The 25,598-nt window shown below is 40.1% G+C and overlaps 1 protein-coding gene across 5 annotated transcripts in view; it reads left to right on the top strand.

The window, feature by feature from the left end:
• Nucleotides 1–25,598, top strand: part of CFAP47 (cilia and flagella associated protein 47) — a 642,607-nt gene that overhangs the window by 341,125 nt on the left and 275,884 nt on the right. For all 5 annotated transcript variants that reach the window (XM_039536653.1, XM_039536643.1, XM_039536662.1 and 2 more), the window contains one exon: nucleotides 2,487–2,660. In XM_039536653.1, the coding sequence (XP_039392587.1) occupies nucleotides 2,487–2,660 (174 nt within the window). The remainder of the gene's footprint in view (nucleotides 1–2,486; nucleotides 2,661–25,598) is intronic.

Raw genomic sequence — 25,598 nt, 5'->3', positions numbered from 1 at the left:
ATATGCCATGGGAGTTCTACAGGAATGGATGTTATATTAGTTCATTCATTAATTTCCTTTACTAGTTGTGTCATTGCTCATATTGGGGTGGATTCCCAGGCACTCTGTCCCAATGGTAGTTGCCATTCTGGATATTATGAGGTACATACCAGGTTAAGGGTTGTTTCAGCTTTTAACAAGAAGCAGTTTGTACATGCCTGCCTATGCATTACCTGAGCTACTCTGGTGTTTTGCCATGCCATACAAAACCACAAATTTACAGTATCACTCTTTTGCCTAGCAAAAAATAATTACTCTCTACAAACTACAATAACCTATTCAAATTCCTTACTAACATCAGTATAATGTAGTTCACAGATCCAGTAACAAAAATACAAACCCTCCTAAAACAGTTAAAAGTCCTAAAGACAAAGCTCACCTAAACTAAAACAACCTAAACTAGGGAATATGGAATTATTCCCTGTGAAAACTGTCATTACACAGACAGCAGAGTTAAGATGATTGTGTGGTTGTACTCTATATTTCCTGCTTTATGAAAGTTGGAGTTTGGTATATTTTATCTTTAGCAATTATTAATTATTTTCAACAAGCTTTTTGTATGTTCGAATTATATATTATATTTGAAAAATAATATAGGATATAAGGAGAAGCCATGTATGATGGGTTAGATTTAAGAGTTGAGTATTCCTGCTTAACTCTATATTTTTTAACTTTTGAGTGTTTGGTTTCTCATTCTTAATGTTATACTAATATTATTAATCATTTATTATTTATTTGTTAGGCACAGATACTGCACAATATTTTTGTTTGGAGTATATAATCTGTATGTGTGGATAGTCATAGCTCACTCTGTTACATTGGTGCAACTTCACTGGCTTTAGTGGAGTTACTTCAGTGTACATGAGAATAGAATTTGGATATGTGATGCAATATATATACCTGTAGATATAAAGCATTTAGTATGTGTGCACATACTCAGCAGATGTGTATCACATATAGATCCCTGCACACAACATGTCAGGCATGAAACCAATTCTTTGGAATCTCAGTCTCACAGCAAAATATCAAGAGGTAGGTCACTCACACAAAACCTACATACTCCCACCCAGAGGACAGATTTTGTCAGTTTTGTGGCAAGGTCCTTTCTCTCCAGCCTGGACTAGTTTAATACCCTTGTCTGTACTCTAGTGGTGAAATCCTGGCTCCACTGAAGTCAATGGGAACTTTGTCATTGATTTGAATGGGGCCAGGATTTCCCCCCAGGTCTTCATTATTATGGAGACTTCCCCAGCAGGTCTCTGCTCTCTCAATACTCTTATAACTCTCATTCTCTGTTAGTATAGTATTGATGCATCTGCTCTTTATCTTTCCTACCTGAATGAGTTAGCTTATAAAAGAAAGCTGTGGATGCTGGAGTTCAGAAGATAGTTCTGATGCTAATTGCATTTTCTTCTTTCTTTTAAAATTACAAACCACAGGAATTTGTCCTAAGTCTTCCAGACTGTATCATTAAATAAGTTGATGGTTTTCAGAAGTGTCTTCATTTTTTTTTATAACAGTCTGATGAAATCATGCCCTTTGGGGCCAAACTCCACTGACAGTCAATTTTAGCAAGATGCAAAGTTTCTTCCTCCTAGGCCATTGATTTAAATCTGATCAGAATTTAAACAGCCAAAAATTGTGAGTTGCAAACAGGTTAGCTTCAGCCTTGTAACTTAATGGTTTTAAGATTTCACTCTTTTAGTTTCATCCATAAATGTATTTCTGTAGTTATCCTTCAAAGAGGGAATAAAATTCATAGGTTTTGAGGGTGGATATTAATGATCTTAGTTTTCATTTTGTAGTTTGCCAAAATGTTAATAGAATTCTGATCAATGCAGCGGGCAAAGCTACTAGGCAAAGTTATTCTGTGAAAACCAGCAATAATGTTGAAGTACAAGATACAAAAACTACACAAGCAAATTTTATTTGCAATTTATTGTGTATGAGGATTCATATAATAGATAAAAGAAATAGTGAATGTTGTCTCTTTCTTGTGTATGGTAAATAAAATTGACTCAAAAAAGTTTAGTACCAAGAGCCACCTCCTGCACAGGATTCTGCTGGATGGGTACTGCTGGAACAAAGTACCTTTCTTTTCCAGTTTTTCATGTTAATTAGGAATAGTGATGGCTCAGAAAATATTTTCTTGGAAGGTATATTTCTTTGCTGAGTAGAAGTAAAGTGTGTAATCAATATACATGAGGCACTATACTGCTAACTCTGTAATAAAGAAACATTAGAAATAAAAGTCATTCTTCCTTAAGTTTGTCTTCATTAATTCAGCAGAAGTGTTTACATATATGCTGGAAAGTAAACAGGCAACATCTTACTGAAAGCTTGTTTCACTACCTGAACTCGAGATTAATTAGGTTAAGGGAGTTTGTCTGGCAGCCATGCAAGACTCACACAGTGCTGAAATGTCTTCGTTTTTTTCATTGTCACAGGGCAAGCTTATTCTACAAAATGAAACAGATGGCACTGAACACATCTTTGGCCTTAAGGGAATAGGGAGGAAACCTCTTGCACTGGATCATATCGTGATAGACTGTCAAGTGAGACAAATTACTCAGAAAGTCCTAATGGTGCCCAATTATACCAAGAACAAGTTGACATACAAGGTAAAGTTGTGGAATGTTAGTATACATGTATCTTTGTCAAAGAGGATGCAAATGATGGTGTGGAAATAACACAGTAAGAATAGTGTCATAGTTCCTATTTATTAACTTTCATTTGGCAGTAAGAAATTGTTTCTATATCTAATAGAATTTAGCTTGTTATTACTATAGTTGATGTTTCCATAGGAAGGAATTCTTTTTACTCTGGTGCATAATTTATTATACATTTCATGAAGAAAGATTTAATTGTTTCTTACACTTAAATAATTTAATACTTTTGTTTTTCACTCTTTTCACTCAGTATATTTTACAAGTAGATTGAGATAAGCCTGTTTCCATATGTAAAATTAATTACTGCAATTTCTGTAAGTCTTGCTAACATGAGTATCTTGTAAAGGGGTTCTGTGTCTAGAGCTTAGAAATCTCAGTTAGGTTTTAGCCAAAATGACATTTTAACTCTGGCATCAATTAGGTGTGTGTGTGTGTGTATATATAAAATATAAAGTTATATTAAATAATATATAGTTATGGTTATATTAATATACAAATATTATATTAGTTAAAAGAAAGCTATTTAGGTGCATCATCAAGTGCTTGTAAGTAAAGAAATGCGAGATTTACAGTTGCCTATGGAACCCTAATTCTGCCCTCATGCTCTAAACTAGTGGTTCCTAAACTTGTTCCGCCGCTTGTGCAGGGAAAGCCCTGGGCGGGCTGAGCTGGTTTGTTTACCAGCCGTGTCCGCAGGTTTGGCCGATCGCAGCTCCCAGTGGCCACAGTTTGCTGCTCCAGGCCAATGGGAGCTGCTGGAAGCGGCAGCCAGTACGACCCCCATAAGAACATAAGAACGGCCATACTGGGTCAGACCAAAGGTCCATCTAAGCCAGTATCCTGTCTACCGACAGTGGCCAAAGCCAGGTGCACCAGACGGAGTGAACCTAACAGGTAAGATCAAGTGATCTCTCTCCTGCCATTCATCTCTACTCTCTGACAGACAGAGGCTAGCGACACCATTCCTTACCCATCCTGGCTAATAGCCATTAATGGACTTAACCTCCATGAATTTATCCAGTTCTCTTTTAAACGCTGTTATAGTCCTAGCCTTCACAACTTCCTCAGGCAAGGAGTTCTACAAGTTAACTGTGCGCTGTGTGAAGAACTTCCTTTTATTTGTTTTAAACCTGCTGCCCATTAATTTCATTTGGTGGCCCCTAGTTCTTGTATTATGGGAATAAGTAAATAACTTTTCCTTATCTACTTTCTCCACATCACTCATGATTTTATATACCTCTATCATATCCCACCTTAGTCTCCTCTTTTCCAAGCTGAAAAGTCCTAGCCTCTTTAATCTCTCCTCACATGGGACCCGTTCCAAACCCCTACTCATTTGAGTTGCCCTTCTCTGAACCTTTTCTAGTGCCAGTATATCTTTTTGGAGATGCGGAAACCACATCTGTACGCAGTATTCAAGATGTGAGTGTACCATGGATTTATATAAGGGCAATAAGATACTCTCCATCTTATTCTTTATCCCCTTTTTAATGATTCCTAACATCCTGTTTGCTTTTTTGATTGCCTCTGCACACTCCGTGGACGTCTTCAGAGAACTATCCACGATGACTCCAAGATCTTTTTCCTGATTCACTGTAGCTAAATTAGCCCCCATCACATTGTATGTATAGTTGGGGTTATTTTTTCCAACGTGCATTACTTTACATTTATCCACATTACATTTCATTTGCCATTTTGTTGCCCAGTCACTTAGTTTTGTGAGATCTTTTTGAAGTTCTTCACAGTCTGCTTTGGTCTTAACTATCTTGATCAGTTTTGTATCATCTGCAAACTTTACCACCTCACTTTTTACCCCTTTCTCCAGATCATTTATGAATAAGTTGAATAGGACTGGTCCTAGGACTTACCCTTGGGAACACCACTAGTTACCCCTCTCCATTCTGAGAATTTACCATTTATTCCTACCCTTTGTTCCCTGTCTTTTAATCAGTTCTCAATCCATGAAAGGACCTTCCCTTTCATCCCATGACAACTTAATTTACCTAAGTGCCTTTGGTGAGGGACCTTGTCAAAGGCTTTCTGGAAATCTAAGTACACTATGTCCACATGTTTGTTGGCCCCTTCAAAGAACTCTAATAGATTAGTAAGACAAGATTTCCCTTTACAGAAACCATGTTGAGTTTTACCCAACAATTTATGTTCTTCTATGTGCCTGACAATTTTATTCTTTACTATTGTTTCAACTAATTTGCCCGGTACTGACATTAGACTTACCGGTCTGTAATTGCCAGGATCACCTCTAGAGCCATTTTTAAATATTGGCGTTACATTAGCTATCTTCCAGTCATTGGGTACAGAAGCCAATTTAAAGGACAGGTTACAAACCATAGTTAATAGTTCTGCAACTTCACATTTGAATTCTTTCAGAACTCTTGGGTGAATGCCATCTGGTCCCGGTGACTTGTTAATGTTAACTTTATCAATTAATTCCAAAACCTCCTCTAGTGACACTTCAGTCTGTGACAGTTCCTCAGATTTGTCCCTACAAAAGCTGGCTCAGGTTTGGGGATCTCCCTAACGTCCTCAGCCATGAAGACTGAAGCAAAGAATCCATTTAGTTTCTCTGCAATGACTTTATTGTCTTTAAGCACTCCTTTTGTATCTCGATCATCCAGGGGCCCCACTGGTTGTTTAGCAGGCTTCCTGCTTCTGATATACTTAAAAAACATTTTATTACCTTTTGAGTTTTTGGCTAGCAGTTCTTCAAACTCCTCTTTGGCTTTTCTTATTACATTTTTACACTTAATTTGGCAGTGTTTATGCTCCTCTCCTCAGCCTGCGCTGCTTCCAGCAGCTCCCATTGGCCTGGAGCAGTGAACTGTGGCCACTGGGAGCCATGATCAGCTGAAACTGCGGACACGGCAGGTAAACAAACCGTCCCGCCCCGCCAGGGGCTTTCCCTGCACAAGCGGTGGAACAAGTTTGTGAACCACTGCTCTAAACAATGGAGGTCTAAGAGCTCCTTAAAAAAGTCACAAGAACCTTTCATAATTCACAGTGTTAAGCAATGTAGGCATAGGTATCTTCTCCCCATATAATGTGTCTAGAATGGTAAATTGTTTGTACACTATTAGAGGCAAATCCTGTACCCTTTGTGGATATATAGGATTCCTAGGTAGGAGAACCAATGGCTTCCTGCATGCCAATAGGCAGGAGATGGCTGAGGATTTGGTGCAGGACCGGAGGACCACCTGTTTCCTTCCCAATCACAGAGAATGTTTTCTAATACTATTCAGGGAATATTTGGACTTACTGAATAAAAAACACAAAGCGCTCTTTTGTGGCTTTTAAAGCTGAGCAGAAAGGATTGTGGAATTGAGGGCGGGGAAAGCAGAGATGTGGGGGGAGGGTATTGTAGCACAGCCCATGTGCAACACTTGCCAGAGGGATTCTATCTGTGGAATGTTGAGGCAGGAAAATGAACGCTCAGAATGAATAGGATACTTCACCTGGGAGCTTCTATTACATTTTTTGGAAATCTAGCATGTGCTTTGCTGGTGCTGGCCTCAGGCAACTGGCCCATATATAGTTGAGTGAGACCCCACTCAACTATATCCCCTGCCTCATTAACCTCTTCCCTCTGCCTTGATGTACGTATCATCATGGGCTGCATTGTCATTCCCATTGTGGTCAAGAGTTGCTGAAGCACCGAGATTCTGTCTGCCCTATGTGCATATGTGCAAGAAGGAGAAGAAGCTCCTTGAACTCTTTCCCACTCTTGTGGTGTAGGGTAGCTGGAATTAGACCCTAAATATACAGTAGTGTTACCATTGTTTAGGTGGATCTTGCTATACTGCATACATGAAAGAGGATTTCATTTCTTCACACACACACCATCTGTTTCCCGCTCTAGACTGTACATTTATACTATCATAATCAACAAAAATGATACCTGGACCAATGGATGAGCAAGTTCATTTCCTTCTTCAGTGCAGGAGAAATACTTCAACACTAGTTATTTACTCTTCCACTTCTGCTTTCACATCCTCTGTTGAATGGATTTCTCCAGGTTGAAACCATTAGACACAATGGAGCATTAGAACGGCCATACTGGGTCAGACCAAAGGTCCATCCAACCCAGAATCTTGTCTACTGACAGTGGCCAATGCCAGGTGCCCCAGAGGGAGTGAACCTAACAGGCAATGATCAGTTGATCTCTCTCCTGCCATCCCTCTCCACCCTCTGAACAAACCAAAGCTTGTAGTGCAAGTGAAAATGTTTTACCATTGCTGGGGTAGAATTATGTTAATAGCATTATGGGATCATGCTCCAAAAATTATACATCACTAGAAAAAGTGTCCTGTACCATTTTGGGTAGTTACTGTACATCAGCATGACGCTACTTCTAAGTAGTAGGGCAAATTTATTTTCCTTAAGTCCATGTTTTATCTGTGTAGTTTTTAATTATTAAAGGAATATTTGCATTTATAAAATATAATATACCATAGAATGGGATTTGCCTTATACTCAGGTTTCATTTGGCTCACTGTTCAAGACACAAAACAACATAAGAAATAAAATCCTTGGACTTTAGGAGCTTTTTCTTTTCAACCTCTTCACACAAGAGTCTTACCTACACCACAAGCTTTTGTAACAGATATGGCATTTTCCTACAATATCCTTGAAAAAACTTACTAAATTAAATTTAAATATTTTGGGGGTCCATTGTTTATGTATTATTGTGGACAGATATTGTATGTAACCTCTTTAGTGGGGAGATGTGATGTAAGTACTATATTGAACAATACGTTAGTCAAGAATGGACTTTTGGGACAACACACATAAAGTGGAATCTTGGGTAATATCTAAGGGGAGGTGAATGCAAATTCCCCACCTACAATTATGCAAAACCCCAGCCCTTTGAAGCTACTTCCTGAGGAGTGGGCCTTAGTCTGTTGCATCACCAGTTACATGAGGCCATAATCAAAGGCAAACCTGTATAAAGGGAAGAATGAACTAGTCACGGTTGTTCTGAATTTGAGACAGCTATGAACTTATAACCTGGGGAAAAACCTGTTGTGGGTTTTGAAGGACTGACCCCTACCAGAGTCCGAGGTTGGAGTGGGGTGGTCTTTGGTAGGTTTTAGCATGCGCATAGGTTCTTCTATTGTTTTTAATATATTTTCTCTGCAATTCAATCACCTTAAAAATAAATGTGATTCTTTAAAAAAGGGCTGAGTGGTAAATTGTAACTGCTGTCAATTACAGCTATTCATAGCTTTTGGAAAGAAAGCTAACCACAGATGCTGGTCTATTTAGGTAGTCTGGTATTGCTGGGGATATCACAGTGTAGAACTGTGCAGCCTGGAAAAACTACCCTCCAGAGGGAGAGAGACATGGGTCTCTGCCCAAGAGAGGTGATGGCTGAGGAGCCGGGAACCTAGAGTGAGTGCCCTTCGGGGACCACATACAGAAGAATCTCGGAGTTATGAACACCAAAGTTACGAACTGACCAGTTAACCACACACCTCATTTGGAACCAGAAATACACAATCAGGAAGCAGCAGAGCCCCCCCACCCCCCCAAAAAAGAGGCAAATACAGTACTTTGTTAAATGTAAATTACTAAAAAATAAAGGGAAAGCAGCATTTGTCTTCTGCATAGTAAAGTTTCAAAGCTGTTTTAAGCCAATGTTCAGTTCTTCTTTGAGAGATGTCCCTGTGGGTGCTCCACTCCAGGTGGGTGCTCCACTCCAGGTGTAGGTGCGCACCTGTGCCTCCGCTCGGAGAGTCCTACAGCAGTGCCCACTGTTGAAGTGTCATGTGCGTGACCCGAACTCCTCAGATTTTTCTCAATGGTCCCTGGCCTGAGATGGAGCTCTGCAGTCCCATTCAGACTTAGTTTTCAGTCAAATTAGTAAATCGTTATTTAGTTTGTACCGTTAGTATTTTAGTACTAATTTTCATTTCTTTTTTATTCCCTCCCGCCTCCCCAAAAAATCTTTCAACCAGTAGTTAGATACTAACCCCTGTTATGCCGGGCTCACCGGGTTTCAAATGGTGCACCTCATGTAGAGATTGATGCCAGTGTCAGATGAACACTCACAATGTGTCCGCTGTCTGGGTGAATCCCATGTTCATCAGAAGTGTACCCATTGCAGCAAATTTAAATCTAGGGCACGAAGAGGACCTGAGGCTGAAACTCATACTCATGGAGAAGTCCCTGAGACCAGCCTCCGACCCGGGATGATAGCCCCCGGGGTCACTGGCTCCTTCGCCACCTAGGTCCCCAAAATCAATGGGACCAGGGACTTAAATCTCCTGCTAACCATCCTAACTCATCAACTGTTTGAACCCTTGGCAACTTGTCCCTTGTTACACCTGTCCATGAAAGTATCCTTTCTGGTTGCCATCACATCCATGAGATGTGTGGGGGAGATAGGGGTGCTTATGGCCAACCCCCCATTATACTATCTTTCTTAAGGACAAAGTTACATTACGCACCCATCCCAAATTCTCACCCCAGGTGCACTCGTCCTTCCACATTAATGAACCACTGCAGCTCCCCACTTTCTTCCCCAAGCCACATGGTTCGAGGCGACCATGCACACGCTGAATGTTAGAAGGGCTTTGGCCTTTTATCTGGACAGAACAAAACCATTTTGGACTACTCCTAAACTCTTTGTATCCATAGCGGAATGGTCCAAGAGAGTGCCTACATCCACACAGACGCTCTCTAAATGGATGTCTGGCTGTATTCGACTATGCTACCAGCTAAAGGACATTCAGCCTCCAACAACCATCAGGGCACATTCCACGAGGTCTGTCTTGACATCCACAGCATTTCTAAACAATATCCCATTGATAGACATTTGCAAGGCTGTCACCTGGGCATCCGAACACACTTTTGCCAAACATTACGGTATCACGCAAGGTCCTAAAACAGATACTCGACTTGGCTGAGTGGTACTTTTCACTGCTTTATTTCCTACGCCGAACCCCAATCATCCTAAAGGGCACTGCTTTACAGTCACCTGGAGTGGAGCACCCACAGGGACACCTCTCAAGAAGAGAAGGTTACTCACCTTGTGCAGTAACTGAGGTTCTTCGAGGTAAGTGTCCCTGTTGGTGCTCCACTACCCACCCTTTACTTCAGAGCTAGATACAGGCTCTGAGGTAGAGAAGGAACTGAGGAGTCCGGATCGTGCACGCAACACTTCAACAGACAATGGTGTGCGAGTGACCCATATGGGCACCGCTGTACGATTCTCCGAGCAGAGGCACAGGGGCACACCGAGACCCAGAGAGGGCACCCACAGGGACGCTCATCTCGAAGAACCTCAGTTACTGCACAAGGTGAGTAACCTTCTCTTGTAAACTTTTGAAAGAACAACCATAAAATTTTGTTCAAAGTTATGAACAACCACCATTCCCAAGGTATTTGTAACAGTGAGGTTCTACTGTAGAAGGAATGCTTGTGTAGTTGACCTGAACTGTGACACCCCTTGGCCCAGTTACCTCCGTCTCTGGGTTTGGAGACGCAGACTGCCCTGATCTGCAGCATGTTATCTGTGACTCTGTGTGTATCAGATTCTCCCTCTTGGGCAGCTGTTGACAGTTAATTCAGCCCTCATCCCCATCTCACCCCTTCTTACATAGACCAGCATCTTTAAGATTGTAGTATCCCCTTTATTCCTAGGCCCAGGATAGGGAAGAGTAAACTTTGCAAGTCTAGTTGGAGCTGGGCCAGGGGTATTACCCAATTAATGACTTTCCCATTTTCCCCAAAGAACCTGATAGTACTTTATCTTTGCCGTGGTTTCATTTCCTGTTGGTTTCCACCTATGCAACTGGGCAAGATAATATCACATAGGGAAACTGAGGTGCACATGATATTTCTAAAAAATTATATAGTTAATTCTCCACAATGATGAAGTGCAGGTTAGATGTGAGGTTCTTAATACTGAGATGTACCAGTAGTTGGGAAGCCATAATTTACAGCTACATTCGTAAAGATTTTACTGCCCAATTAGCACTTAGAAATTAGTTAATTTTGTCTTGAGGAGTGTAAATCAGCATCAGTGTTCCATTTTTCATAATTATATATATATTAAATTGTTAATTTAATACAAATGTAATTTAATTAAAAAGTTAATTACATTGTTCATATGTTCCCCAGCTTCCTAATAATCACTATGTATCTCTGAATTGTGCAGCCTAAACATACGTGATAGGAGAAGGGTTAAATAGAATGAGATCAATAAAAGTTCCCTTTTTTCCCCCTAAGTCATGCAAACGAATCTTCTTCCTTCTGAAACTTGAATGACAGAGTGCTTTTCCTTCACTTGACAGGTGAGAATATCATTCATGTCTGGAGCAGGAATACATGTTCTAGTCTACATCTATGATTTAAATGCCTATGTACCCACCAATCCAAATCAAGGTTGTGATTTTCAAAGCCACCGAAGTCAGTTAAATGCCCAGATCCTATTGAAATTCAGTGAGAGTTGTGTGCCTGACTCACTCAAGCACCTTTGAAAATCCCATCTTAAGTTAAAGGTGTGTATTTTAATTACACACCAACCTACAAAGCTTTCAATGACAAAAAAAAGTGCAAAAACTCTTATTTAAAGTTATTTTAAGCTTGAATACAGTGTGTGATGTATTTTCCACTGCTAAAAGTACTGATGTATCTTAGGCAGGGCTCTTTGTCTTATGCAGCATATTAGATCAAAATTATGCAGCAGAGAGTTCAGAAATATGTGATGTCTCCCGCTCCCCTCGCTCACACATACACTCCTATCTGCCACTCTAATCAGTATAGTGTTCTTTCCATCATTTATTTACTTTGAAATTCAGTTTATTTTATCCTGCTCCAAATTTTATACTTACAGCATGATGCAAATTTTTGTATTGATGAGTAACTACACTGTAGAAGTTGCAGGACAATGATTTTGGCATCTGGGTGGTCATTTAGGGCTTTAGGCATTCAAGAAGGCATGCGGACCTGGTATTTAGTATCTTGAAGGAGATTAAGGCTTTTGGTACTGAGCTCCTATTTAATCTCTTGCTAACTTGGGCAGGGGCAGAAGTCACTTCAGGTTTGGGGAAGGGAAGTTTGAATTCCTCATTCCCTACCCACTAGCTCTTCACAGCCCATCAAGGACCTTCACAGTTCTGTTCTTTTATATTTATCCACACTCTTCTCTTTGACAATCTCCTACTTCTTCTTCTTGCTTGTTCTTCCTACAAATCTCTTTGTATGTTCTTCTTCATTACCCCTTATGATTAGAATGTCCTCCCTTAACTGATCTGCAAAGTTAATACCTTTATGCTGTTCATGGCCCCAGGTGCTACTGTATTACATATATTTAGTAATTCTGCACAGAGCCCTGACCATAGGGTTTACCCAGGGCCGGCTCCAGGCACCAGTGGCGGAAGCATGTGCCTGGAGCACATGCTAAGGGGCGGCATTCTGTCCATTCTTGGGGCGGCACAGTCTGGGTGGCTTTTTTTTTTCCTTTGGCACTTAGGGCGGTAGTCCAAGCGCCTTTTTTTTTGTTTGTTTTTCTGGGGGCAGCAAAAATGGTAGAGCCGGCCCTGGGTTTACCATCCAATTAACATATGTATATTGACTTTGAAGGACACTAAACACTAGATTGTAGCTTTAAAAGTCCACAGTGAAGAGGGCAAACAACTTAATTAGTTTGAAGAGAGACAAAATTATGAGTACAATTGTATGATGGAGTAACTTATGATGGTAGGGGGTAGGGCTGAACAGCCGTGGAGCTCACTTCCAGTTTGTCTTATGCTCCCAAAGCTCATGGATCAGGGTTTCAGCTGGCGACCTGCAGGGGTCAAGAAGGGATTTTTTCCCCCCAGTGTATTCTGGAAGTGTTTTTTTTTTTATCCCCTTCCTATGAAGCATCAGGGATGGCCATGGCTAGAGATGAGACATTGAATGGGGAGAGCCACGGCTCTGAGCTGGCACCAAGCAGTCTCTCTCTCTGATGTGCTTGGCTGGCTGGTTCTTGCTCACTTGCTCAGGGTCTACCTGATCACCATATGTGGGGTTGAAATGGAAGTTTCCTCCAGGTCAGAATGACAGTGACCTTTGCGGGTAGGGCGGCAGAGGTTGCCTTCCTTTGCAGCATTGTGTGGGCAGGTCACCTGCCAGGATTGTCTCGCTTAAAGGTGGAACCCACAATTCAACCACTCCTTGACTGGATTGCTGGTTACCAACCAGGACTCCTCTAGCGGCTCTAATGGTGGTTGGCTCCTGCAGGAGAATTCCCTTTGGGAGATATGACCAGCAGCTAATTAAAGTGATTCAAAACAGCATCTTGAAAACCAGTGTATTGTTTATTCACCCAATGGTACATGACAAGTAGGGGAAAGGGCTAAAACAAGAAAAGCCTACACATTTGGCTCTTACTTATACCTATTGCAAGTTTTCTCTATCTCCCATCAAACAGCTGCTGACCACTTGCCCCTCCTTCCTCTTTAGGCAGTTATTTTTTTAACTGTTAGTGTTCTTTTGATCATAGGCCCCAGACCTGGCAGAAAAGCAAGCCTGTTAACCTGGATGGAGCCATGCTTTTAGACACTTTCTGATTAATAGCCCACCCATTGTTTTCTTAAGGACCCTTGAAGTATTTTCCCAGAAGGTATTTTTTCTTTAGTCATTGTTTCATTTATCACCTTTCTGCACTATTTAAAAGATCCAGTCCTTTCACACAATCCAGTAACTCAATATGGCTATGCATTGACTATCTTGCTAGCTAGGTCACAAAGTCTTACAATTATTATATTTATATATTAACCTCACATTCTCCCCATCTTGTCACTTTTGTGTCATTTAGAATGCAGCTGATGCTGAGAATTGAGAGATAAAGAGATTAAGCTCTCACATGATTTGAACTTCAGGATTCTGGAAAAAGGTCACATTAGATCTGCAATCTTTTTCTGTGGGACCCTTCCTTTGAAAGTAACCCTTTCTTACATGGGGGAAAATAGGGCTGTCAAGCGATTAAAAAATTAATCGTCTGATTAATCACACTCTTAAAAACAATAATAGAATACCATTTATTTAAATATTTTTATATGTGTTCAAATATAATGATTTCCGTTACAACGCAGAATACAAAGTGTACAGTGCTCACCTGATATTTATTTTTTATTACAAATATTAGCACTGTAAAAATATATATAAAAAGTATTTTTCAGTTCACTTAATACAAGTACTGTAGTGCAATCTCTTTATTATGAAAGTTGAATGTACAAATGTAGAATTATGTACAAAAATTACTGCATTCAAAAATAAAACAATGTAAAAAAATGCTTCTTTTAAAAAGTAAATCATGTAAATCACACTGTCTTTCTCTTTGATTTTTATACTTCTGAAATGCTTTCTAGAATTAACCTGATTAAAGGCATGGTCAAAAATCTTGTTATAGCAAATTTAGATCCTTATTGATTGAGATTTGTTTTAATTCATACAGAAGGGACGTTGTGTTCCTTCACCTATCCATTCCTTCCTAGACACGCAGCTTCTAACACAGAAGCAACAAGTCTGGTGTGGATCTATAAAAAATAGCTCACAGTGAGAAATAGTCTACTCTTCAGAGGTGTAGGCTTCACAGACCTCAGTTTCTTACCTCAGTCCAAACTGAAGATTAAATGTATGGCTATGTAATAGAATGCACAGGTCTTTTGAGATTCCAGGGTATGCTTCTGTGAAGGTGGTAGTTTCTATCCCAGTTTTATCACTAGAGATAAGCCCTGTCCACCTTGTTGGATCTGACTAGTCCAGTGGTTCCCAAACTGGGGTTCGGGAACCTCTGGGGGTTCGTGAAATGTTACAGGGGGATTTTGGGGAAAAAAATCCCTAATGGTAGACAGAGCTGTCGCTAGGGACCCTGGGCAGCATGGGGCCAGCAGCCCGGAGCCCCTGGACTGCCTGCTAAGCAAATCAAAGCAAGCAATATCTATCACGCTAAAGAGATTTAAACTTCAAGACTCCTTATAAGAAATTGAAAGAGAGGTGGATATTTTTTGCTGTTTTTAGAATTAAATAGGCAGCTAGTACTGTTTTTAAAGTTATTATGAAGAACAAATTTAAGCTTTGTTGTAATGTGCGTTGTTTGCCAGGACTGCTCAAGACCTGAATGCTCGTGTAGGAAGAACTCTTTGAGTTGGCTTCTTAAATACTTTTATGCTGTTTCACATCTGATACTTCTTGATGAAACATAAGAGCCTTGTCTTATAACAGACTTATTTAAAGTGATACAAGCTACAAAAGTGAGATCTTGGAAGAGTGTTACTGTTTTCATAATGTAATTAAAAATACTGTAATGATAAATAATTAATAATAGTGTGTAATAAGCATGTCATAAAAACAAATTTTATTTTTCCAACATCGCTACTTTTATAATTTATACTCAGGTAAAGGAGAAAATTCCTGGAAATATTCATTTTTAGGAGGGGGTTCGCGAGGCTTGACATTTTAGTGAAAGGGGTTCACAGGTTGTTAAAGTTTGGGAACCACTGGACTAGTCCCAGGGACTGAAGCTCCTAAAATGTATGCGAAGAGGAGTCACCCCTTCATCTATGTAAAGCTGAGACTATGTCTACACTACAAAGATAAATCAACCTATGTTAGATTGACTTACAGACACTGCATTAATTACTGCAGTGGCTGATGTCCACACTACCCTGCTTGGATCGGTGGCGTATGTTCTCACCAGTAGCGCTTCCACTGACCTAAGAGGGGTAGTGTGGGGAGCTGAGAGCCTGGTCTCTCAGCTTTTCTGGCAGTTCCCTACCAGGAGCCCAGCTGCCCCACAGGCTCCTGGGCTCCTGGCAGGCTGCCTTCTACCTCCGACTCCCTGTTCCCCATCAGGAGCAAGGGGGAAGCCACCTTGGGCTTTTCACCTCCCTGTTCCCCAGTGGGAGCAGGGGGCAAGCTGCCTGGGGCTTGTCTCCTCATTCCCTGCTGGGAAAGGGGGGAAGCTGCCCGGGGCTTCTCGCCCCGGGGAGCAGGGTTCAGCTGCCCTGGCTTTTCGGTTCCTCCCGCTCCCCACCGGGAACCGGGCAGCTTTAACATAAGAATGACTATACTGGGTCAGATCAAAGGTCCATCTAGCCCAGTATCCTGTCTTCTAACAGACACTAATTTGTCTACACAGACATTGCGTTACCCTAGCAACACCAATATAAGCCCTACACCTCTTGTTGAGATGGTTTTATTATGTCAGCATAGCAGGAGTATTACATTGGCAGGAGGAGCATTTCAGTGTGTATACCTCCACTTTTTTGTCAACAAAAACTGGCTTTTGTCAACAAAACTGAAGTGTAGACAAGACTTGAGGAGAAGCAGCTGGTTCTTTTCTGAATCTGAATTAACAACAGCAGGATGAGATTTGTCACTTAATCAAAAACTCATAAAGGTTTCTGGTTTTGGGGGTGAGGATGAAAAGAGATGTAGAGAGAGTGTGTGTCTGAAGGTGAACCTCTGCAGAGAAATTCTGCTAAGGGAATCTCTCTGAAGCCTTTACAAGGAAATACTGCAATAAAAGGAATTCCTGTGATTACCCCATATATAACACTTCTCCACAACAGAATTCATAAAGCATTGAGTGCATATGTAGTGCTGGGCACAGAGCAGTTTCTTATCTGATACTGAATTAATACAAGGTTAGAGACTTCATCATAAGTGGATTGTAGTGGCTGTAAAATTAGATTCATATAATCAGATTGCAATAGAAGTGTAAAGTAGTATTAAATAATTTAATCATTTGGTCTCGTGACAACAATCTCTACCGTTTTTTAAATTTTTACATAAAACCATATCTGTAGGGTAAAAATACACTGGTGTGAGAATAGTTGCTTCTAACAGCACCTTTTATAGTAAATTTAGCTACAATTTGTGGCTTGCTCTTGTAGTAAAAATAAGATGCTAAATTAATTTTTCAGTACCATTCAGATCAGATGTCATTAAAATAACTCTGAAGGAAGATAAAGGAACATGTAAATCAGTACAGATAATTGGTCAGTTATCAGATCACACATGCAAAATGTTATTCATTTCAGAAAACACTCTGAAATGAATACATAACCAGGAAGTTTTAAAAAAAAGTTACATTTTCAGTACTCAGTTCAGTTTCTCTTTCACATATACATGTATATTCATAGATTCTAAGGCCAAAAGGGACCACTTCGATCATCTAGTCTGACCTCCTGTATGACACAGGCCATAAAAGTTCCCTAAAATAATTCCTGGAACATATATTTTAGAAAAACATTCAATCTTGATTTAAAAATTGTTAGTGATGGAGAATCCACCACAACCCATGGTAAATGCTCCAATGGTCAATTACTCTCACTGTTAAAAATTTATGCTTTATTTTCAGTCTGAATTTGTCTAGCTTCAACTTCCAGCCATTGGATTGTGTTACTCTTTTCACTACTAGTTTGATGAGCCCATTATTAAATATTTGTTCCTCGTGTAGGTACTTAGAGACTGTAATCAAGTCGCACCTTAACCTTCTCTTTGTTAAGATAGATTGAGCTCCTTGAGTCTATCACTATATAAGGCATGTTTTAAAATCCTTTAATCAATCTCATTGCTCTTCTATGAACCCCCTCCAATTTATCAATATCCTTCTTGAATTGTGGGCCCCAGAACTGGACCCAGTATTCCAGCAGCAGACACACCAGTGCCAAATACAGATCTTTTTTTGGACACAGCATCACATTAGGAGCTCATATTCAGCTGAATATCAGCTGACCCCCAAATCTTTTTCAGAGTCACTGCTTCCCAGAATAGTATGGCCTGCATTCTTTGTTCCTAGATGTATACATTTACATTTACCCATATTAAAACTCATACTGTTTGCTTTCACCGAGTTTACCAAAGGATCTAGATCACTCTTAAGTCAGTGACCTGTCATCTTCATTATTTACCACTGTCCCAATTTTTGTCTCATCTGCAAACTTTATCAGTGATGATTTTATGTTTTCTTCCAGGTGACTGATAAAAATTGTAAATAGCGTAGACCCAAGAATTTATCCATGCAGGACCCCACTGGAAATACCCATGTGATGAGTTGTTGCTTACAGTTACATTTTGAAACCTATTAGTTAACCAATTTTTAATCTATTTAATGTAGGCCTTGTTAATTTGATATTCTAGTTTTTTAGTCAAATTGTCATGTGATATCAAGTTAAATGCCTTATAGAATTCTAAGTATATTATGTCAATTCTATTACATTTATAAGCCCGCCTTGTAATTTCATCAAAAAATATCAAGTTAGTTTGACAGGATCTATTTTCCATAAATCCATTTTGATTTGCATTAATTATATTACCCTCCTTTATTTCATTATCAGCTACTCCATTATCTTGCTCAGAATTGATGTCAGGCATATAATTCCTCAGGTCATCCCACTTACCCTTTTTAAAAATTGGCACAACATGAGCTTTCTTCCAGTCTTCTGGAACTTCCCCACTGTTTCAAGACTTAATAGAAAATCAATTTAATGGTCTAACACAGTGTTTCCCAAACAGGGGCGGCTCTAGCCATTTCGCCGCCCCAAGCACGGCGGCACGCCGCGGGGGGCGCTCTGCCGGTCGCTGGTCCCGTGGCTCCAGTGGACCTCCCGCAGACGTGCCTGCGGAGGGTCCGCTGGTCCCGCGGCTTCAGTGGACCTCCCGCAGGCATGCCTGCGGATGCTCCACTGAAGCCGCAGGACCAGCGGACCCTCCGCAGGCACGCCTGCGGGAGGTCCACCGGAGCCACCTGCCGCCCTCCCGGTGACAGGCAGAGCGCCCCCCGCAGCATGCCACCCCAAGCACGCGCTTGGTGTGCTGGGGCCTGGAGCCACCCCTGTTCCCAAACTTGGGACACCGCTTGTGTAGGGAAAGCCCCTTGCAGGCCGGGCCGGTTTGTTTACCTGCCATGTCTGCAGGTCCGGCCGATTGTGGCTCCCACTGGCCACGGTTTGCTCCTCCAGGCCAATGGGAGCTGCAGGATGTGGCGGCCAGTAAGTCCCTCAACCCGTGCCACTTCCAGCAGCTCTCATTGGCCTGCAGCAGCAAACTGCAGCCACTGGGAGCCGCGATCAGCCAGACCTTCAGACGGGGCAGGTAAACAAATGGGCCCTGCCTGCCAGGGGCTTTCCCTACACAAGCAGCATCCCAAGTTTGGGAAACACTGGTCTAACGAGTTCCTCAGCCAGCTCTTTTAAAATTCTTGGATGCAAGTTATCTGGACCTGCTGATTTAAAAATGTCTAACAGTAGTAGCTTCTATTTAACATCCTCCAAAGATACTACTGGAATGGAAAGAATATTATCATCATCATATAATGCGATTATATCACCTGTATTTCCCCAAATATAGAAGAGAAATATTTATGGCTAACTTTTGCTTTATCTGCATTGTTATTGATAATTTCATAATTTCCATCTTGTAATGATTCTTTTTGTTCCTAATATATTTTTTAAAAACTACTTATTGTCCATAATTCTGCTGGCCATAGATTTCTCCTTATGTCTCTTGGATTCCTTTATCAATTTTCTACAATACTTAACTCATTACTGTCAACTTTCCCTTGTATTTTGTTTTTTACAACTACCTTCAGTTCCCCTGTAAACCAGGTTGTTTTTTTAATCAGCATGGCCTTCTTCCTCAATGGTGGGATCATGGCTTTTGGGGCTCCAAATAAGATAAATGATCCCAATTATCATTCACGTTTGTTCTGTGATCAGTTCCTCTTTATCTATTAAGACATGGTCTAATACAGAATTCCCCTGTGTTGAAATGCAACACTTTTTGAGTTAGGAAATTGTCATCTATAATGTTTAGAAATTTCAAGTCTCTTTTACTTCTGGTAGCATGAGACCATCAACATGTGTCACTCAAATTGAAGCCCTCCCATGATCTCCCCAGGTTTTTCCCTAAATTTTATGTAGATAGGTGTGTAAGGAGGCAGTCATCCTGTTCCCTAGTGTAATTTGTTGGTCTGTAGCAGACACCAGCTAGTACCCCATCTTAAGCTTTATCTGTTACAACATTTATCCATAAACATTCAAGATCATATTCTTTTGAGTTATCAGTAACTTGGGAACAGGTAATGCCATTTTTTACATAGAGTGCCACTCCCCCTCCCCTGTTGCCAACTTGATCCTTCCTAAATAGTTTATAACCATTAATTTTTAATATTTCAATCATGCAAATCATCCCACCAGATTTCAATAATACTATCTACATTTAATTTGTGCTCATAAATTAGGAATTCCAGTTCCTCTTGTTTGTTACCCAGACTCCTAGCATTAGTGTAATGGCAAGTCAGGATTTTCTTCTTTTCATGTCCCTTGGTTTCTTGATTAATTTTGTTCTCCACATCTCGATTTTTTGCTGAGTGCTCATCTCTTTCTTCTTTTTATCCTCCTCTTTCACTATTAGTTTAACCCTCTCCTGACTACTCTAGTCAGCTTGTCCCCAAGGAAATTGGTTCCCCTTCTACTGAGATGGAGGCCATCCAAACTATACAGTCCCTTCTTCCTGTCTGTCTGTTTTGTCACAATGGGCCCTCCAGTACCAATAAAAGAGTGGCACTGCTGTTGGGTACCCTAACAGATGTTTCATGGTAATCCGATTATGTGCAATCAGAAGTTTAAAAAGGGGCTCCCTCAAACAAATTGTTCTAGCTGAAAGTATGTGAGACATTTCTTGGGTAGAAATTCCATGCCCTTTCCCCAACCCCTGAAATCCCAAACCCCATCAATTTCATATTCTTCAACCATCGTGCCCAAAAATCCATCTGCTCAATACTCTCCCCTTGTATTCTTCCCCATCCATTAGTCCTTCGGAACTTATTCAAGCCGCAGTACCCTCAGCCTCCCCATCACTTAATGGAACTTCTCTAGTAGGCTTCTTTATCACACAGCTGTTCTTCACAACAGTAGTGATGGTGGAAGTCTCTGCTGGCAGTGGTTGTGGCAGGTAGTTTCTCCTGTGTCCTCTGGCTGTGGAGTGGTTGGCAAAGTGGGGAGTGAATCAGTTTTGTGTATGAACTACATGGATTGTTCAGGCAGTGAGGGTCCGATTTGATTCCTGAGGTGGATTAGTTTGTCTGGATGCTGGTCTCTCCTCGCTGAAGTAGGGGTAGACAATCAGGTCTCCCCAAGAGCGGGAGGTATGAAAGGACAGAGGTATATTGCTCCAAACTCCCCTCCCATATTTAGATCTTTAAACTCTGGGCTGTAGCTGGGCAGTTAGGCATCAGCAGGGAAAGAGGTGATCCATTTTGATCACATTTCCGTCTATATAAAAAGATTCCAGGATTGTCACTCTGAAGCCTAGAATGTCTGTTGAGTCATTGTGAAGCGACTGAGACTGCTACAAGCAGAGTTCAGAATATCACCTGATTCAATCATCACAGGGATTTGCTGTCTGTTACCATCCAATTTTTAAGTTCTCATTCATTTTTTATTTTGAATTACACCGGTGTTTTTAGCTACTGCAAGGCATGTCTGTATGCCATAGCCAAGTGTCCTAGATCGTTGTGATATGAGAGGTAACTCAGCCAGTCACTACCATTCCTTTACAGGTAATCTTTATGCAACACTTTCATTGGTTGTATGTGGGAGGTTGTACAGATGGTGGAATACTTATCTCAGCCGCCACAATTCTTCAAAACTACCCACATAACACAGTCAGTGCCCACAATAACCCCAAACACCCAGCCCCCATTCACCACCCGCATAAATCAACACAATCTAGTATTGCCACTCGTCCATGTGTGACTCTGAAGCCGAGAATGTCTGCGAGTCAGTGTGAGGTGATGGAACTACCTATGAGTATGGCTGAGAATAACACCAGGTTCAATCACTGGGCCCCGTAAGAGCCAGGTGGAATGTTGGAGGCCAAAGGTTCTGTGGCGGTTGGAATGTGACAGTTGATCAGAGGAGGTGGGAGTAACAGCTGTGTGGGGTAACAGAGCTGGTTGTGCCTCCAGCCAGGGGGCAGCTCTGTGCACAGGCTTTGGGGAACATGTACAAACAGCAGCATGGCTCACTACAGTGGACCGCACAGAAGGAAGACACTCCATTTTTGGCTTTTTTACAGACATGACTTTACAAATTACCTTGCAGCTACTAGGGCACAGATAAGTGTCTGTGTGGGATGGAGTCATTGTCCCCTCCAGCTGCAGAGGTGGAATCCAGCTGCTTGCTCCTTTCAACCATTGCAATTGGTTTGCACTAGTTTGGGGTTTTTAAGGCTACCTCTGCAAGGGAAAGGGCAGGAGGCCTTTTTTAACAAAAGTTTAGTCACCTTCACGAGACCCAAAATTAGCTCTGTTAACAGTGGCCTTGCCTTAGTTTATCAGTGTGGCTATCCTGTTTCCTTCTCCTTTCTCCTCCCCATATTCAGCTAGTTCATGCAGCGTTCTCTCCTCAGCTGGGCATGCCAGCACCAAAAAATGAGTTGGAACCTGCAGCAAGTGTTGATTTGGAAATGTTATATGTAGCCATTAGTATTGAATACTCCAAATATTAAAAATCTAAATGGTGGGGGAATGGAAGAGCTGGAATATTAATAAATCTTGAATATTATCTGCATAAAATTGAACAATAAAATCACATATATAAACCACATAAAATGTGCTATTTTACTTGTTGCTTCAGAATCTCAGACTAAGTTGCAATAAAATGACCTTTTCAAAAGAAGGATGTCACACAAAACTGATACTTTTTCTAAAACAGACAAACACAGTTTATAATACAAATATACACAGACATTTTACCTTCAGCTATCTTGAATTCTGGTGAAATGAACATAAATAATCCCAAAAGCCATTTGGAACAGCCAATTTATGGATGCATTTATATTTAATTGGGTATCCCTATGTGGGCATTAAACTATACACTGGAATCCACTTTTAATGTGAGAAAAAGGATTACAGTTTTGAGTAAATGGAGCTTTGCTGAATGATCATATAAATTGTAGAATTTTTTTTAAATTGCTAATGAACAATTGAAATGATAGGTTTATTTCATGTTCTTTTTATTTAAATATACCTTAGCTCTAACCAATAAATTAGTTAGATATTTATAAATTGAATTGCTTTCTTTTCCAAAAGAACAGTTAATGTGTTCTCTTATTTTATTAAATGCCAAATGAGATAATTGGCTATAATCTATCTCTGATGTTTAAGGAAAAAATTGCTGAAGAGAATGACAGCTATGTGGTAATATTTCACAAAAAATAGGATTGAATATTTGTAAATAACAATTTTACAATAAAAGTGTCTGCAAGTACCTACTATTACTTGAATGGTTTAGATATACCTGAAATTAAATAAAATAACATTTTGGACAATTGGGGTTAGGATATTTAGTTTAAATGTGTTCACATAAATACCATTCTATGCAGTCATTTACCTGTCTGGCTTTAATAACTATCAGATATCACATTTTAAGTCACTTATTTGAGGGTGACTCAGCTCTGTTAATAATTTAATTTCTTCATACTATTTTGGGGCCTGGTTCTCTACTGCCTTCCACTCTGGGTGGTCATCTGCGCCTTTGCAAAGTGAGTGTAAAATGTTGCTACTGCTAAAAGTGAATGGAAAATTTGGATCTTGTAGTATTTTATATCTACTTTGTACTCAGTTTGCACAAGTAGCTATAAATGATGACTCAAGGTGCCGGGCACTTGGCAAATCAGGCCCCTTTTCCCTCTCATTTAAAAAAAATCCTTAATTATATATTACTCTGGACTGTCAAAAGTCTTTCACAGGGATACCATGATAACTGTGTTAGAATAGTCTTCCAATTTTTGTTTAACTCGGGTATTTCATAGTTCTTATTTTATGAACAGTCATGATGATACTGAACATAAGTGTTGTGGGCATTATAAAAAACAGGGATACGGTCAGTACTTTTGCAGATACTGTAAGACAGCACTGCTTCTTTGATCTAATTGTAATGATTACACACTAAATATTAGGGCAACATGAACAGCCTTGCTGTTTCTTAATTATAGGATAGACTGTCTTTCCAAAACAACCTATGTAAGTAAAGCATCTAGTTATGCTAATGAACATGAAGGGCTAGTAACTGTGTACTGAGTCAGGCTATAATAAAAGAAGCATTCCTAAAGCTTTTCTACACTGCTCTACCATTGCACCGTAGTCCCACACCCTGTTCATTTGTGGGCCTTTCTTGAGAAAAAACACCAATCTTACTAAACTACTTCAGATTGTATTTTGTGTAATGACAATGTGTGCTTCATGCAACAAAATAAGAATTCGTCTTATTTTCATTTAAAACATAAGTTGGAATTTGAACACTGATACTGAAAAGTAAAAGGCAACTCCATTAACCCAAGGTACTATCAACTCCCATTTTACTGATTTTTGTTTAAAAAAAAAAAGAGACAAATTCTATTGGATTTGGGATTAGACAGTCTTCTCAAAAACAAGCAGAATTTATACTTCATGTCTGTATTTTTGGTTGAGTTATTTAGAATTATATTAATTTAATAAAAACACCAATTCAGTGCTCTGGGTGCCCTTGGCAATCTCCTAAAATCTAGGAAAAGTGAATGTGGTATAATTTAAATGTGGGTAGACTGACTAACAGAGAGTGACTAAAATGAAAGTGACAATTTTCTACTTCTAATCCCTGAATGACTGTACAGTCCAAAAAGGGCCTCACCACTAGGCTGCCTATTATCCTTTCTCAAGGTTATGGCCTGGGATGTCAAAGAGACTTGAAAATCTGCAGTTAGTTCTCCTTCCATTAATGGATAAGACAACCCTGGACTGACACATCGGATGATGCATCTTTTTCCCATAGGATGCAGAGTCATTGTCTTTGAGTAATTTCCTAACATTCTCCCTGTATGAAGTGTTGCTACATAGATACCAAGCATTTCAGACTGATAGACCAAATATTTCAGAAATGATCATTATAATGACCCTTCCTGATATTAATAGTATTTTGGATATGTTTATTATTATTGCACTCATTCCTTTCTGTTTTTGAACAATATGCAAGCTTCAGCTGAGGAATTTGATAGAGACAGGATGGGACACCACAGTAAAAGAGGCTCCATGGTGTAGCAATAGATGGAACTAGGAGTCGGGACACTTGGGTTTTATACTCATTTCTGCTACATGCTTGCTTTGTGATCCTGAACAAACATCTTAATGTGTACAATCCTTATTTTCCTTGTATGTAAAATGGGTATAATAATATCTTCCTTTCTAAAACACTGGCATCTTTGTAAACTCTTTGGGAGCACAGGCACCATTCTGTTGTTTTGTGTGCGTACGCACACAAGTGCCTAGCACAATGAGGCCCTGATCCTTGATTAGTGGCTTCTAGGTGCTACTGCAATATAAATAATTTAAGACCTTTGGATGAAAATCCTCATATAGGGGAAAAATATTATTAGGATGAAACTTTGGGTACAAGTCAATTGATGTTTCTACCTGACAGCGATGAAAGCAACTGGCCCAAAGCATTCCCAGCTAGTGTATCTAACATGTACAGTTACAAATTTTAACTTTCTCATCAAGTTACTGTCCAAAGTAATAGCAAGAAATTATTCTTATCAAAATTTTATATAACTGAATTTTGTTCTAGACCAGGGGTCAGCAACCATTCAGAAGTGGTGTGCCGAGTCTTCATTTATTCACTCTAATTTAAGGTTTTGCGTGCTGGTAATACATTTTAACATTTTTAGAAGGTCTGTTTCTCTAAGTCTATAATATATAACTAAACTATTGTTGTATGTAAAGTAAAGAACGTTTTCAATATGTTTAAGAAGCTTCTTTTAAAATTAAATTAAAATGCAGAGCCTCCAGGACCAGTGGCCAGGACCGGGGCAGCGTGAGTGCCGCTGAAAATCAGCTCA

This window comes from Mauremys reevesii, linkage group 1 (genome assembly GCF_016161935.1).
Source record: "Mauremys reevesii isolate NIE-2019 linkage group 1, ASM1616193v1, whole genome shotgun sequence".
NCBI classification, from domain to species: domain Eukaryota; kingdom Metazoa; phylum Chordata; order Testudines; family Geoemydidae; genus Mauremys; species Mauremys reevesii.
Note: the sequence above shows the minus strand (reverse complement) of the source record. Positions and strands in the feature narration are given on the sequence as shown.